The sequence below is a fragment of the Danio rerio genome, chromosome 23 (assembly GCF_052040795.2).
Source record: "Danio rerio strain M-AB ecotype USA chromosome 23, GRCz13ab, whole genome shotgun sequence".
NCBI classification, from domain to species: domain Eukaryota; kingdom Metazoa; phylum Chordata; class Actinopteri; order Cypriniformes; family Danionidae; genus Danio; species Danio rerio.
The window spans coordinates 23,028,334-23,045,839 of NC_141043.1; the positions used below are offsets into that span (position 1 = coordinate 23,028,334).

The following is a 17,506-nucleotide window of genomic DNA, read 5'->3' on the forward strand; positions in this document are numbered from 1 at the left end:
TTCCTTCTGTTGAAAACAAATAAGCATATTTTGAAAAATGTTGGAAACCTGTAACCATTGACTCTCATAGCATTTGTTTTATGGATCTAGCTAGGGATGTCCCGATCAGGTTTTGTGCCCTCGAGTCCGAGTCATTTGCTATTGTGTATCTACCAATACCGCCAGGCAATCCCAAGTTTACATATCCCACAATTTGCTATGGCAATGTTGTCATAATTGTCTTTGTATTACCTCCAGACCACAGAAATACTCACGCTTTCTGCTTCAAGCTGCTTCCGTGTTCTATTTTGCTGGCATATGCAGTTGCAGATGTTGCTAATTTATTAACGCTGACCAATTTTTATTAGATAAATCGTTTTTCCACCAAAAATAAAACTTCAATCCATCTTTGGTGTATACAACTTTCTTTTCTGTCAGAAGAACACAGTCACAGAGTTTTTCAATGTTATCCTTGCTCTTCCATGCTGTATAATGAATCACCATTACTATATAAAAATAAGAAGAGTACATTTTGATTTCAAGCCATCTTTACCCTTTTAATAAACCATTAACAAAACTTTAGAGATGATCAATTTACGCCAATAAATGCCAATGTCTGAAACATTCTGTAGTAAATGAATGGACTAAATTTAACAGATTTTTACAACACAGCAGATTAAAGTTGCACAGAGCGAAAACTAAAGCTAAGTGATCTCTTAAACAGCAGTTGCAGTCACCGGTCAACACAATTCAATTAGCTACAGGGGAAACGGCTGCTTTTGGTGAATAATGGCAAAATTAGTACATTTTCCCGACCGCAATTATTTGATGTGCTGAGGTTGACAGGTGTGCTATAATGGAGTTTCACATTTGTATGTTTCAAAGGCTCCCTCCACAATAGCAGTTGCCATAGTAACTTATTAAGATCCACTCCAGAGCGATGTCCTGACCTAACTAGATCCAGAAATTTGAAGTAGAACATCATAGATGGGGGGAAATAAAAAAATAAAAGAAAGTCTATTTTCAGGTGCTATTTTGAAAATGCATTCATGCAAATAAATGGTTTATTAGGAATTATTATATTGTAAAATACAAACCTGCCTGTCAGTTCATGTTCATTGCTAGCAGAGAAAAAATAATTGTTTGGTAAAGTTTTGTTTTTGAAGTTTTGCAGTAATAAAATGATAGTGCTTTGCTTTACAGCATACAGTAATACTGCTTCAGGGAGTTACATAAAACAAGTCTACTGGGACAAGTTCTGTAGGGAGAGGAGGACAGTAATTAAATTTGAAAATGTAAACGAAATGGCCCAGATCTAGCCGCTTTACCTTACAGTTTAGCTCAGGGGACAGGAGGAATCTTCTTTTGTTTCATTCTTCCTTATAGCAGCTATTTCACCTCTTTTGTAATTTCTCTCCCCCTCTTCAGGAGGAAAAACAGCACAAGGTAAGAGAAGAAAGTAGGTCGGTGGCTGTGAATTGATTGATGTGGTGTGGCTTAAGTCTGGTTTTCATACAGCCACTTAAATCCCCCACATCATTCTTCATTCTAGCAGAGACTTTCTAAACATTGATATTCGGTTATGCAATTAAAATGTACAGCACATTTGGCCACATCACAATGTCGGTAAAAAGAGGCTTCAGTGATTGTGTAGACCATCGTCACGAAACGTCTGTGCAATATGTACAGATAAGTGTGTGGGTTTCCATGTCAGCGTTTTAGTACCAGTTTGATTATTATTTTTTTCTCTCAGGTACACTTGGCCTCCATGTCGTAGAGCTGCAGTAATTCACTCATGATGGTCTCAATTTGAGCCTTGGTGATGTCTGCACAAACAACCTGCAAAATGAAGCACAGAGCGTCAATGCAGAGCCCAGAATTTAGCCCACCTGCATGCTATTTCTGAGATGACAACTGAATATTAGTTGAGGCAATTGATAATAGAATCTAGTCACATTTAGATGTTTTAATTTCAAGTCAGAAAAACAGCTGCCAGGGCTTCAGACTGCATCTAAATGTTTCAAATGTTGAAAATTGTAGTTTCTTGGTAAAACTGTATTAGATGTTACATTTGTGTGGCTACCAGTTTGCCTGGCAACTGATAAACAGCCATTTTGGTTACAAAACATCTGAACAAAACTGTTTAAAATGCATCATGCAAACTATCAGATTTAACCTGCTAGAATCCTGTTAACCACTGCGAATGGCACAATCAAATTAAAAATCATGGACAAATACAAAACTATTGATTTAAAGTAGCTGATTTATACTGTACATCTACACTTCAACTTTTAATACATACATGTATTTTAAAATATTTGGTTATTTTGAGAGCATGGGGAAAGTGTCATTCACAGTGAACGATAGCATTTTTGCAGAAATATTGGTTAAATTGTAAATTGATACTCATAAAATTGCAGACATATTTGAAAAGTAGTGTTTTTGTTCATGTGCATTCATACTAAATGACTTCAGGCTACTTTTGCGGTAACAAATACCTCAAAACTATATTGCTGCTTTTTATCATAGTAGTTTGGTGAAATGCATATCTTACTTCTGGTTATGACAAACAAATCTATGGTAAAATAAAAGGCTAACTGTTGATTAAAAAAAAAACATTTTAAACTAATGTGTGTAAATGACATCTTTAAGAGGTAAAACTTTTAACATCATTATTTTATTACATGGGTAGTGCTACCAAATCAGGTGCTTGCTCAACCATCGGTAGAATGCTCTCAAATGCTAGTCTAGAGCCCTGACTTCCCTGTTTTTATAGTTTCTTGTAAGAGAACTTTTTGTGGCTACATTTTAACCTAATATTTCTATTTTAAATAAGGCACAGCAAAGTGTTCAAAATCACAGTGAGACATGTTACATTCCATCAACAAAATGTTGAATTGCCATTTAAGAAATGTTTGTCAGTAATAAGATTAAAAATCTTAAATTTTCACATTTACAGTGTGAAAAGAGACAACATACAGTACAAGTATACTGTGGAAAACAACTGCAGAATTATACAAAATAATTTTGTATCCTGCAATCATTTAACAAATGAAAGCTTTAACTGAAACAAAGTAATCACACATTCATATGAAATCAAACCTTTGACAACTATAAAAAAAAGTAAGAGAAAAGATGCACATGTGACTAAGTTTTTATAAATGTAAACTGTTCATTACTTTCATATTTTTAACCATTAATTTATTTTTATTTATTGAGTAAGCCGACTAGAAATAATGTAATGTCACTTGATCATTTGACTTATTTATTAGCTTGACCTTATTGATTAGCTTTGACTCAACATATTTGGGCCCATGTTGAGCCAGTAAAGATCATTTAAAAATGTTTTTTTTTACTTTTATTTAATATAGATACAATTATTATTATCTTTTTATTTAATGCATTTCATAATCATCATTTTGGACCCAGGTATGTATGAAGGTATCAATTAATTAATCAAACAAACAAAAACATGTCAAATTTTGCCTTTTCTTTTGCCTTACTTTTTGACAAATCACTGTAGCTTAAAAATATCACTTTTTCACCCAAAAGTAAAGATCTAGGCAAATACAATACAGTTATAAATCAAAGCAATATAATTATTCATTCATTCAATTTCCCTCAGCTTAGTCCCTTTTTTAATCAAGGGTCGCCACAGCTGAATGAACCGCCAACTATTCCACCATATGTTTTACATAGCGGATGCCTTTCCAGCCACAACCCAGTACTGAGAAACACCCATACACAAATACACAAAGGTAAATTTTGTTCATCCAATTCACTCATACCACATGTCTTAGGACTGTGGGGGAAACGAGAGCAAGGGGAGAACATGCAAAGAATACACAGAAATGCCAACTGGCCAAGTTGGGGAATAGGCATAAACCAGTTTAAGATGCTGATGGTATGATAACCTCGGATAAAAATATCACGGTTTCACAGTAGAGCATTACTGCTCTAAAATATGTGCTTTTTAAATGTCTGGGTAAAAAACACAAAAACTTTTTCCCCTTTGAAAACAATATATATACATATATACATATATACATACATATATATATATAAATAAATATATATATATATATATATATATATATATATATATATATATATATATATATATATATATATATATATATATATATATATATATATATATATATTTTTTTTTTTTTTTTATTATAATATTTTGGAGCATTTAACATGTCAGGCTAAATAATTCAAATGAATTATTGACTTCTGCTGTCTTCATTAGTTTCAAAAACACAGATTTCATTACAATTTAAAACGCCATCTTTGGATATTTTTTCTGCTGAAAATACTGTTGTCCTAAAAAACAAACAAAAAAATGTAAATAAAAAATCTTACACATGCCTTAGGAACAGAAAATAACCGAAAACTTTGGCGGTTTTAAAACCTGGACTTTTCTAAACCGTGGTATACCTTGAAAACAGTTATCGTCCCATGCCTAGCCAGGACTCGAACCAGTGACCTTCTTGCTGTGAGGCAACAGTGACTACCACTGAGCCATCGTTCCGTCAGTGCAATTAAATTAAATTAAATTAAATTAAATTAAATTAAATTAAATTAAATTAAATTAAATTAAATTAAATTAAATTAAACTAAATTGTAATTCTCAGATTACAGGTTCTTATAGATTTAATACAATGATTAAGTCAAATATAACTTCCTATCAATACTGAAAAAAGTAAATATATTGTAGTTTTTTGTGTGCAATTAATTTAGATGAATAAAAACAGTTAGTTGACCAAAATAATATGGTAAATACAATGTAATGTAAATACATTTTCACAGATTTCACAGAGCAATTGCTAACTAGATAACATATGATTTCAGTTAAAAAATAATAAAGGTCCTTTCAAAATGCACCTTGAATTCAACATTAATAAGCAGAAATCATTGATTACGAGGGTATTAGACCATTCTAACACAACAATGGCACTAACATTAAAAACTCATTTATGACCACTGATGATAATTATCCCAATATTGCACAAAGAATTAATATCCATTTGAACTGACCGCTTTGGATCTGATAGACTCAGATTCACATTGATTGATTTATGCATTAATCGAAATGAATTATTTTTTTGGCATACGCCTAATATACCCAGTTCCCGTTCTAAATAAAAGCTCTACATGTTAGTCAGATGTTCTCTTCTTACCCAGAACAAATTATAAAGGATACCAGGAATTATGCTAAAAGCTTCTATGAACATTTAGAAAAATAATTGTTATTAAAGCTAGAATATTACTACTATTAAACTCTGTTCTAGGAAAATGAAGTCATTCAAGTGGCTTTAAGAGCCCTTTAAAGAATTTTTTTTTTGTTTGGTCGTCTTTTTAAATACTACTTAGGGGTGTCACCAAGGGAACGCAACTAGTGTGCAAGACAATGCCATTTTTCTCAGATCAGGCAGCAACCGTTAGGTGCTCCAATTGCCATGGGAACAACTTCCAGCACTCTAAAGGTTACTGCAATGGTACTGCTATTGATGCCTGATCCGACCCTGGCATCAGTAAGACTCAAACTAGTCAACGTTCAGGCTTGGTGACTCAATGCAGGCACAGCAGGACATTTTATTTTTCTCCACATGACAGTGTAAAAGTCCTACCTGCCACCATTCTAGTTCTCCTCTGGGGAGCTGCACTCCATATGTCTGGAGAGCAAGATAGAGGGCGGTGAGGGCGAGGTGTTGAGGCCGATGGCGGACACACACAGAGCCATGGTAACTGTCTTTTAATACAGCCAGAGCTGTCTCTGCAATGGGGGTTCGAGACCAGGCATGGCGGTTCAGGAGACTTCTTACGGAGAGCAGGTAGTGCAGCAGGTACTGGGACACGGTGAGAAGTTTGTTAGAAGGAGAAAAACTGTTTTGAAGAACAGTACAGACTCAGATAAACTTTTCTAGATCCGCAGAGAGGTTGAAATTACATCTTAACTGGCTGCATAATATTTGTACACTAATAGAAATGGTTAATTAACTAATTTGCCTCATTTAATCAATCTACACTTTTTATTCTTGTGAATATGATAACTTTTAGAGATTTGGTCTGTTTTTTATTCCTATATGTCATTTATTTCTCATTTGCTGTATATTTTTGTAATTTGATGATGTTGAAATATTACATATTTTATACATAACTTACATGCTTTGGCAATACATCCGCAGCAAACTGTCAGAAAGACTCATGGATAATAGAATTTAATGTGCAACAACTTGGAGCTTTAAATTTTTGATAGTTAGTGTGGTTTTCTATTTTTTTGTTGTTAGTGTATTACTATGTGCGTATGGATGTATATATGTACATGTATGTAGGTAGGTAGGTATGTGTACGGATATGTATATGTATGGGCACGTACATATACATGCATGTATGTATGTATATATGTATTATTTCCTATAATATTATAGACTGTAAATGTACCTTGTATCCTATTATGTGTGTGTTTAAGATATGTGTATCTTATGTTTATATGAGGAGTAGATCTTGTTTTGTTTATTGAAAGAAAACTGTAAAGATGCGTGACCACTCGCATGTAAAATCAATAAAATCTTAATAAAAAAATGAATAAAATAAAACGTCAGCAACAGATTTTACATATCAGTGGGTGCATGTGGCAACTGAATAGAAGAAGTAAAACAAATAGTGGATTTCTTTTTTTATTTCAACGATATATATATATATATATATATTTTTACTTCAACCCACTGAAAAGAAACAGTGTATAACAGTGTCATAATAAATAAAAATATTGCTTAAAATCACTCTTTTTGTCGAATGTAGTTAACCATGTGCCATGGGTAAAAGGTGTGTTTCAATCCGGCTACCACGGCAAGTGTATTTCAAACCTGTGGAAAGCACTAGACTAATTAATGAAATGAGGAGAATGAAAGTAATAAACTAATAGAGAGTTTCTGCACTGTGCATAAAGACATTTCAGTCTGTGATACTATTTTAAAGCAGTGTTATTTTAGTATTAGTGGTATATTTTTAATTTTAAATCATAGTTTGGCTTTTTGTGCATATGTTAATTTTTGACTGTATGCTCATGTTTGAGATCAAAATTATCTAGTTTTGGAGCCCTGTGTAAAGCCCACCAATTTTTACTAAAATTTTGTTGCCACCTGTGAGGGAAACCAATTATCAATACATGTTTTTACAAATTTTACCTTTATTAATCTGGGGTCGCCACAGTAGAATGAACCGCTAACTTATCCACCATATGTTTTACGCAGCAGATACCCTTCCAAGTGCAACCCATCACTAGGAAACATCTATACACACTCATTCATACTACGGACAATTCAGCATATCCAATTCACCTATAGCACAAGTTTTTGCACTTGTGGGCGAAACTGAAGCACCCGGAGGAAACCCACGCATACACGAGGAAAACATGCAAACTCCACACAGAAATGCCAACTGACCCAGCCGGGGCTTGAACCAGCAACCTTCTTGCTGTGAGGCATTTGTGCTACCCACTGCACTACTGTGCTGCCATAATGTTAATGATTTTTTAACAGTTTTAATTTGTAATACTACCCCTGCTTTAAAAAGTACACAAGGGGAAAAACATACCTTTTTATAATTATTTTCACAAAATCAGTACTTTCTATAAATAATTTCACAAAATTAGTTCTTATTATTGTAAATTCATTGAAGCTCACAAATTTTAAAACAACTTCATATTGTAATGTTTTGTACTGAAGACACATTATACATTAAATAGATTTTTATTTGTCTAGGAATCCCTAAGATGTTAAACATTTGATTTCAGAACACATCAAATTTTAGAAATAGCAAACATCTACGGGTATTACCTTGTGTGGATGCTCAAAGGTCACTTGAAAGTTCAGCTGTCGAAGGATGAGGAGCTCACATTGCACAATGCTGTCCCTCAACTCCCAGAACTTCCCATTAAGTTCTAGTGGTTCACTATCTGGATGAAAATACCTGGATCAAAGAAAAATACAAATGAGCTACTACACTACTAACGTTAAATGGATTCTGAGTCCACCCTGCTACAATAACCCTTCTGCTACCTGTGACAGACATTGATGATATCTCTGGTCCTGAGATGCTGCTCTTCCACTTTGCCTGCGAGGTAGATGGCAGACATGGCCACTAGATAAGGCTCATAGATCTGCAAACTGGCAGACTGGAAGAACCTATGATACAGCACACATGCAGTAGCCATGGGCACAGATCTCATGCCCAGCTTCACCCCTACACATGTGCAAAATAAGAGATAAACTCAGTCAGAAACAAAAATCCTTCGAGAAGCGGAGGTATCACGATACATTTCTTAAAGTTGTTTAATATGAAAAACCTAGTCCAGCATACATTTCATAAAAATGCAAATACCCGTCTCGGTGATAAAGCGACAAACTCTGAAGTGTGTTTTGGAGTATTCCACATCTTCAGCACTTCTTCTGCCTCTCGCTTCATTGGCAGCTGCAGATGTTGACGCATGCGCGCTCATTTTACGTCGTTCAGCAGACGTTTCAAAGCGCGTTTATCAGTTTACATTGCTTGTATTAAATTTCGTCTTTAAACATAACATGTACTTCTTTAGTATTAGTCGTTTGTACTACAACCGTAAGCACGTAAATTGAGACTTTTCTTCGGCTAATGTTCGGCCTCCCACACAGAGCTCTACAGCGCCTCCGTTGTCTGGGAAGAAGATATACGTGGACGACGAAAGAATGGCAAATAATTTATCAAGTAGAAAATGTTTTCTTCAGCTGTAAAAGAGATTATTTAAAAATATTCTATTACGTACGGCGTTTTTTAAACCGCCAAATAACTTTTAAGAGTGAGTAAACTCCTATCTCCTGAGATAAAACTGTATTTTTACCCTTGATATTTTGAAAGGTTGCTAGGAGACCACTGCCAACACAGCCGTGAGGAAACATGTCGACAAGTTACTCTGCAAACCAGGTGCTGAAACTCTCGTTTTTCTACTTATTATATTGCATTTATACGGTTAAGTTATATTTACTTATATTTAACTTTATGGTGTTTTTTGCAGTATGAAAGCGCTTTTAAGTCGCAAAAGCTCCAGAACTGGACCATCCCAAAGCAATTCAAAGAGGTATTTAACGCAGCCAATCTCATTGTAACGTTAAAAGCATTTAATCTAGAATCAACGTTAAATTAACATTAATTATTCATGAAAATGTCTACAAAATCTCGTTACCGTCTTAAATTATAAATGTAACGTTAACGTTACTGTTTTTTTTTTAATTTCATAACTAACGTTAAATATTTTACTATTTACAGTTGTTTGTGGTAAATGATGGATCAAGTCTCATTTCGGTATTAAAATCCAATTAAATTTACAATAATGATTTTACGTACAAAGCATATTAAAAGCAAGTAAAGTGTCTGCTACTAGACTACTAGTGTTTGTTACTACTAGACATACAAGTAAAATAAATATAATAGTGCCATACTATACCAGAGATATTTAGCCTAACGTTACATACTGCAGGGTTCATACAGTCATGGAAAACCTGGAAAAGTCATGGAATTTTGACATGCAATTTTCCAGGCCTAGATAAGTTTTGGAAATTCAGAAAAAAACAATTTTTTTAAAAGTCATAGAAAACATATCTGTATACTTGCATATAGGTTAGTTGTTTCTACTTTTCTGTCCTTGGCCAATCACATACTCTCACATTATTGGTGCGGCGTTAGCATTATCTAAATCAGTTTTACATAGATTTAAATATAAGCTGAAACCAAATAGTGTTGCGTGTTTTATGACATGCTGTTGTAAATTTTAACATGTTTTTTTTTTAACAACGCATATGTAGACATTGCATGAAACATTAGGTCATGAAAATTTACTTGAAAGTCTTGGAAAAAATCATGGAAAAGTCGTGGAATTTTAGTAGTAAAAATGTGTATGAACCCTGATACTGAAGATTTGTTCTGACCAGTATATAAACGAATAAGTGATTACATTAAATGTTAAACAGTTTTAATCTGATGGATGGTGGGTATGTATTACACTTATATTGTCAAGATGCTTGAAAATTACTTGTCTTTGACCCTCATGCTACTGTTAACAAACTTAAAATAAACATTAAAAATATTCATATTACAAGTACTTGTGCTTGGTCTATTTACTTTCTTTTCATTTTAAAGAGACCATCAGCAGCAGAAGGCTACACTACATTCATAGCCACAGACCGTGGTCACCTTCTACCAGGTGTAAGAACAAAGGTTTGTTTTAAACATTTGCTTAAGCTGAATGAAATTTAAACAATTACCATGCTTAAAACTTTTACATTGCTATTTTTTTATTAGCATCGAAGTGCGTGGCCAGCATTCCAAGGCACATGGGATTTACCACGTCGTATTCCTCCTGTTTCCATGAACCCCACTGCTCGCTCACAAGTGGGCCAGGACCGTCTCATGACCTGGGGACAGATGAAAATCACAACAAAGCAGGCTCACGAGGGCCCTGGTGACAGTCAGGCTATGAACAGAAACTCTCATGATGTGGTGGGTATTTAATATCTCCAGCTTTCACTCACCGGCCACTTTTGTTAGGTACACATAATGTGAATCTCCTTCTTAACCACATGTCAAAAATACTCTATTGAATCGAGATGTGCAGGCTATTTGAATGTACAGTAACAAGCGCATGGTCTTGTTTATACCAGTTTGAGACGGTTTGACTTTTGTGATATGTCATATTATCCCACTGGAAGGTAAGCTGTGGCATTTAGACAATACTTAGTTGGTAAAGAAAATTGTCAACACCATCATACCAATAGAAACCAAACCGATCATCTATGCTGTAGCAGAAATCAAGACCGATCAGACCAGGCTTCTAATCTTCTCTTGACCAGTATTGGTGAGACTAAGAGTTGTAGCCTCGGTTTGCTGTTTTTAGCTGACAGGAGCATCACATCACACATCACTGCTCTTCTGCTGTTCATCTGGTTCAAGGTTTGACTTGTTGTGAATTCAGATAAGCTCCTTTACCAACCTTGGTTGTAACAAGCGGCCACTTCAGGTTCTGTTGTCTTTCTATTAACTGAACCAGTCTGGTCACTCTTCTCTGACCTCTGGCATCAACAAGGCATATTCACCTACTTAACTTCTGATCACTCAATATTTTCTCCTTTTCAGACCATTCTGTCAATTTTAGAGATGTTTGTGCATGAATATGACAGTTGATCAGAACTTTAAGAAATACTCAGACCGGCTTGTGGGACACCTATACGTTAAAAAGTCACTTAAAAGTGTTAGTTCACCCAAAATATAAAATTCGGTTATTGATTACTAACCCTTATGTCCTTCTTATCCCGACACCTTCTCTTCATTTTCAGAACACAAATTGAATCTGAGAGCTTCCTCATCCTCCAGACAGCAACAGACCAGAAACATTCAAAGTCCAGAAAAAAAAAAACAATCAAAACATGCAACTTCAATGGCTCAACTGTAGTATACGAAACTCCATGAACACTTTTGTGAGCCAAAAACCCCTATAAAATTACATTACGTTTGCCTGACTTATCTTCCTTATCGAGTCATCAGGTTGTGACATTTGCATGTACTTCTTCTGACTCTAATGGCAATATGTTGTACTACACATAGTAAGCTCATTCTGAGGTAGCGGAGGAGTGTACATTGGTAAACAAAGTAGTTTTTAAAATTTTTTTGCCGCACAAAAGTGTTCTTGGAGCTTATATGATTACAATTGAACCACTGAATTGAGAAGTGGCCGACAACGTTTATGATTCTTTTTCTGAACTTTGAATGTTTTGTGTTTATAGCTGTCTATGGAGGATAATGCTCTTATTGTAAAATATCCTATCCTGTGTTCTGAAAAATAAACTTGGGGATTGGAACAATAGTTTAGAAAAAAAAGATCTTTTTGGCCTTTATTTATCTTTCCCAACCATCAATACATATTTTGGTTGTCCCCCTTATCTAACCCCTTGCTTTTCTTCCCCATACTGATGCTCAGTTTGAAGCAGATCATCCTGAGTTGCTGCTAAGTAATTGGCTGAATAGGCATTGCATCTAACCAAGCAGTTCAACAGTTCAGGGCTCGAAAAATCTGGTAGCCCGAAGTCCCGGGGCTACTGCTTTTCGCTGGGCATGGTGTAGATAGACATTGGTAGCCCAATTGAAAAAAACAATAGCCCCGGGACTTCATGGTACCAGATTTTGCGAACCCTGCAATTGTACCTACTAAAGTGGCCAGTGAGTGTATAACATAGTGTTGCAAAAAAAAAAAAAAAAGTGTAAAAAAATTTTTAATGATACTAACCAATCAATATTCTCACAGGAAAACATAAATGTGGATCAGCCTGCTGAACAGTCAAAAATATACATTGACCCAGATGAAAATCAACCAGAGAAGCCTAAATCACAGCATATCCAGGACCAGTCAAGACCAGCAAGCCAGCAGGCCCAGCCTATCCCAGAAAACCTTAATATAAACCAGTCTAGACCAGCAAGTCAACGCAGCCAACAGGCTCCATCCAGACCAGCCACTCAGCAAAACCAAGCTGAATTCAGACCACCAACCCACAACAGCAGACCAGCATCTCAAGAAAAATAACACCAATTATAATCAGATCCCCTGCATGGGCAGTTATAAAAGTTCTTCCATGAAATGGCATTACGCAAGTGCAACACTTCTTTGAAAAACACTTTTGCTTCCCCAGATATTATTCTCGCATTTCCGTTGATTTAGAACTGTGCTCCCAGATTGTGCATAACGTGTGTCAGAACACATTAACTGAATTGTTTCATTGAAGCTAAAGCTGATTAGTTTTAACTAAATGGCTTTTGTATTGGGATCAGCTTGAATTAAATGCTGTCAATGAATGAAATGCAGGGTCAAGTATTACTAGAAAAATCACACATAAAATCTGAATTGAATCATATTCTTTTTTTTAAATGATAAAAACGGCATAGATTTGAAATAATTTTCTTTATTTGCTCAGTAATGAACAGACACACCTGTAAGCCCCTATAACACAACATCAGCTTGATTCACTAGTCGTCGGTTTATGCTTTTGGTGCTTGGAAGCAAATGATTGATTTTGGGAGCAGACACTGAAAGATTGTGGATGTGATGGTCCACATAAAAATGAAAACTCTGTCACCATTTACTTACAATCATGTCATTGCAAACCTCTTCCATTTTCTCTGGAACATACAGTAAAATATTATGAGGATTGTGTCCATTTAATTAATTAAATCAAATGCTCAGATTGTTTCAGATATCAACATTTTGGTTCAGCTAAAGGATATTAGTCACACAGATTCAGAATGACATGAAGTAATCGATGACAGAGTTTACGTTTTTTTTCCCTCTGAACAAAAGTCAAAAATAGCAACGCATTTTTCTCTCTCTTGTGATAAATGCACAATAAACAGCTGTATGGTCATGCCACAATGTTGTCAACAGCTTTAATTAAAAGATCAATTTTAATATCTGTGGCAAACGCTAGTTTAACTCAGAAATGCAGAGTTTCTGAAGCTCTGTTGTAAACACAGAACAAACAGTCATCATAGCCAAATTAATACACATTCAAATCAACAAACTGTTTTACCAAAATGACATGACAAAAAAAAAAATTTCAAACAATCCTCAAAATCTTAAAGGTTGGTCACATCTAAACTGTCTATATAAGAAGTAATGGTGTTTTAAGCTAAATATTAATAGCCTTAATCAGTTGAACACTAATGCGAAATATCTGATAGAAAATTATGTACTATATTAAATATATCATACATATTTATGGTATACAAGGGTCTTGCAAAATACTAAGATGAAATATATTTACCTGCCACATGCATGTCGAATATTTACAAAAAGTTAAAACTTTTTGTAGTTTTAATAAAAGGCATGAAAAACAGCATTTTTTTCTTCTTATTCTGCAACGTTAAGAACGGAGTATAAAAATTTTAATATAGTCTTTGAAATATGTTGCACATAAAACGAGATATGCACCATGTCAGAGGATGGGGTGAATTCTCAATGAGCACCTTCAGACTTTCATTTACAGCAAATGATTTGATTGAATGTCCTAAAAGGTGTCAGTGAATCTGCTGAAATTGTGTAAATAGAATGTGTGTCTGCAGCTGATATCTTTATTCCTCAAATGTAGCTTATATGCTAGGATTGCATTTAATACAGAACACAGTTTATTCTATAATGAAAAAGTGCTATGATGGTGATACAACCAATACCTTCGACTACCAAAAAAATAAAAAATAAAAAACTATTCTTGCTATATAACTAACCATAAAAGTATCCATAACCTGTTTAAAGTTTATAAATTCTTAACATCAACTAGCGTCTTATGCTAAAGTCACTTTTATTTAAAACCATCAATTCCATTGGAAGTGGATAGTTCATGCAAAAACCTTCATTTACTGCTAAACACAACCTCTGTATGAAGCAAGACTTGCTTGACTTTTTTCTTAGGTAGAACATTAAAAATATTTATGATGCCCACGATCCTGACTGCCGTGAATGTGCTATTAAGGCCCATTTGCACCAAGCATGATAATGATAAAGACAACTTTCAAAAAATTATACTGAACAAAAAACATCAGGCCACAATAACAGGAAAAAAGTTGTCCGCTGTAAAAAGCGCTGGCATTGGGGAGAAGCAATGCTTAATTTTAAGCCTTCTTTTCAAAGATTAATTAAGTTAATGACTGTCTTGGAAACAATTGGTTATAACATAAAAAGAATGAACAAAATGTATGGAATTTATGGAAGCCTTACTGTCAAATTAAAGTAAAATATCAAAGTACCTCAAATATCCAGTGCTAGTTTCAAAGTCTTTGTGTTGTCCCCTTTAAAATGCTAAGGAAAGAATTTTTTTGCTGTTATTATTGCATTAAAAAAAAAAACTTTTGATAAAAAAAACCTTTTTGATTACACGAGCTGAATTCAATGGTCACATGCGCTAGTTGCTCACTGAGGACATCTGCTGGTTACAAGGGGTAATGTAAAAAAAGCATAAACTAAAAATAAACGAATTGTTATTGGTTGTCTGTGTAAACAAATATATTTGTTAAACTATCATGCTTGGCATGAACAGGCCTTTTTAGGTTAAAACTTTAAGCTTGTTAATTAGACCAACTGTTTCATTCAGGAGCCATGGGTAATTTTGCTCTGATGCTATAGGTTTTTTGAACTCTCAAATCGCTCCCACAGACTTGGATTGTATGAATTAGGGCTGCACCATAATGAAATATCTGATATTGCAATATTTAATTTTTCTGCAATAAATATTGCGATGAACTTGAATAGCACTATTTGACAGTTTTCTAGGGAATCTAACATTATTCAGAAAATTAAATCATACAACACAAAAAAAATAAAAATGTTTTTCTTACTTTGTCTCATTTATGGTTAAAAAAATAAAAAAATCTTAGACCAAGTAAAAATATTGTTTAGTTCTCAGTCAAAAGAAATAGGTGAAAATTAAGAGTTTTTTTTTAATTTTATTTTTATTTTTTAAGAAAATTATCTGCCATTAGGGTCAGTGAAATGTTATTGTTTTCTCTTTTAAATGTAGATATTTGAACTAGAATCTTTCCCAGAGATGGGTTGCGGCTGGAAGGGCATCCGCTGCCTAAAAACTTGCCGGATAAGTTGGCGGTTCATTCCGCTGTGGCGACCCCGGATTAATAAAGGGACTAAGCCAACAAGAAAATGAATGAATGAATGAACTAGAAACGAGACAAAAATTCTAAGTAAGATTTTTTTTGCATAAATCATATAAATTTCCCATACATACAGTGATTAAATACAATTTTGTGGCTCCTGGTCAGGTTTAATTCAGACTGGACATTGCATTTCTTTGCTATGTGACTATTGCTAATGCGCACATTGCGATACCAATGCTGAAACGATATATTGTGCAGCCCTAATATGAATCACAAAGGACTATAGCTTTAGCTAAATATATTTAATGTTCTCCTAAAGAAAAAAAAAATCAGCATCTTGTCAGACCTGAGAGTAAATTTAATAATTTACCCTCGGTTTTACTTAAGTCTGAACTATCCCATTAACAGAAACATTCATGAACTCAAATAATATAGTTATTTATATAATGATTACAAATAAATACTTTCCCATTTTATATACGTTTCCCGATGATTGTCTACAACCAAAATGCAACCCAACAAAGGCACCACACAATACCTTAAAATAAACTCTTTTACACTTTATCATTAAACTATTAATAGGTATCTTAGCTGTTAGAAGAGAAAATAAACCAGTGCTCACTATCAAAGATCACACCTTTCTAAGATTGTACAGTAAAACTAAAAATAGACCACAGTGATGCACGTCTGCTCAAGCACAGGATCACAAAGCAGTGTGTGCTGATTTGATATCAAAAGAAGAGAAAAAAATAGACAAACGTGGAATGAGCATTCGACTCTAGTATTAATAACAGTGGTGTGTAGTAATAACACTTTCGACTGAGTCATGGCATGTTGATAAGAGACTGGTTCAAGGGCAAGAAAAGGCACAGAAAACAGACCCACACAGTGGGGTGAAGAGCAGCAGCTGGCAGCAGGTCGGCTCCAAAACACACAGGACTTGCACAGGTCACTTTCCAGAGCGTTTACAACTCTGATACGACTCCTACAGCAAAACCAGATCTTCAGCAAATGATCTGAGACTTGTGCAAATGTCACCATATCAGCAGCTGAACAACATTCAGAAGTGGCTGAACAGTTTCAGTCGGCGTTCAGTGGAATGGACTCAATTGTCTCTTAGCAATGCTTTACGATATAAAACAACTTACCCATTAACTCACACGGTGGAAACTTACTTATCACCATCATCCTGCTTGGTTCAAAGAAGCTTTTTGAACAATATTTGAACTGTCATTACTGGCTTTCAAGAGGGCGGGCTCGACTTTTGTGGCATTAGCAATGACCACGCCCACCTTTTCTGTCTTCGTCTTATTGGGTGATGTGAGTGGAGGATCCACCCTCCGAGGTGGAGTCTTTCCAGGTGGATGGTGTGGATCGTCTCCGATGTTGACTGATAGATTGGTGTAGAGTGGCTCAAGCTTTTTGGACAGGAGCTCATAAGTTAGTGAGTTGAGGCCATCTGAGCGCCAGTTCAGCCTTGTGCGCTTCAGCAAGTCAAACCTATGAGAATGATTTCAGAAAACAGAACTGATTTAATGAACAGACTCCATAATATTTACCTCGAAATCAAATCATTCTCTCTAAAAATAAGGTTTGTAGGTGCATTTAAGGACAGTTTTTCTTGAAGATATGTTAAACTAGGGCTGCACAATATATCGTTTTAGCATCAATATCGTGTGTATTCACAGTAGTGACATTGCAGGATCTGCAATGTTGATTGGAATTATATATTGACCAGGGGTCCCTTCTTCATACTTCGCTTAAATAATCTTAGATAATTTGATTATTATTGCTAATTTTTTTTTAAATATTATATTTTCATTTTATTAAAGCATTTTAA

General features: G+C 34.7%; 3 protein-coding genes across 6 annotated transcripts in view; 1 reads left to right on the forward strand and 2 right to left on the reverse strand.

Annotated features, from left to right (window-relative positions):
- Positions 1-387: 387 nt before the first annotated feature.
- Positions 388-8,635, reverse strand: ccnq (cyclin Q). 2 transcript variants are annotated; one of them, NM_001020623.1, is given in 5 exon segments: positions 388-1,818; positions 5,616-5,834; positions 7,827-7,959; positions 8,049-8,232; positions 8,371-8,635. In NM_001020623.1, coding segments are annotated over 5 exon segments (744 nt in total). In that variant the 5' UTR covers positions 8,489-8,635; the 3' UTR covers positions 388-1,728.
- A 248-nt stretch (positions 8,636-8,883) lies between these two features.
- On the forward strand, positions 8,884-13,432 carry cfap126 (cilia and flagella associated protein 126). Its single transcript, NM_001045418.1, is given in 5 exon segments — positions 8,884-8,946; positions 9,038-9,100; positions 10,159-10,236; positions 10,321-10,518; positions 12,317-13,432. Coding segments are annotated over 5 exon segments (642 nt in total). The 5' UTR covers positions 8,884-8,919; the 3' UTR covers positions 12,593-13,432.
- Positions 12,949-17,506, reverse strand: part of b4galt3 (beta-1,4-galactosyltransferase 3) — a 29,255-nt gene continuing 24,697 nt past the window's right edge. For 2 of the 3 annotated variants that reach the window (XM_087306969.1, XM_087306968.1), the window contains one exon: positions 12,949-17,166. In XM_087306969.1, coding sequence (XP_087163095.1) covers positions 16,851-17,166 — 316 coding nt within the window. In that variant the 3' untranslated portion in view covers positions 12,949-16,850. The remainder of the gene's footprint in view (positions 17,167-17,506) is intronic. The other variant, XR_015523436.1, reaches the window with a different exon arrangement.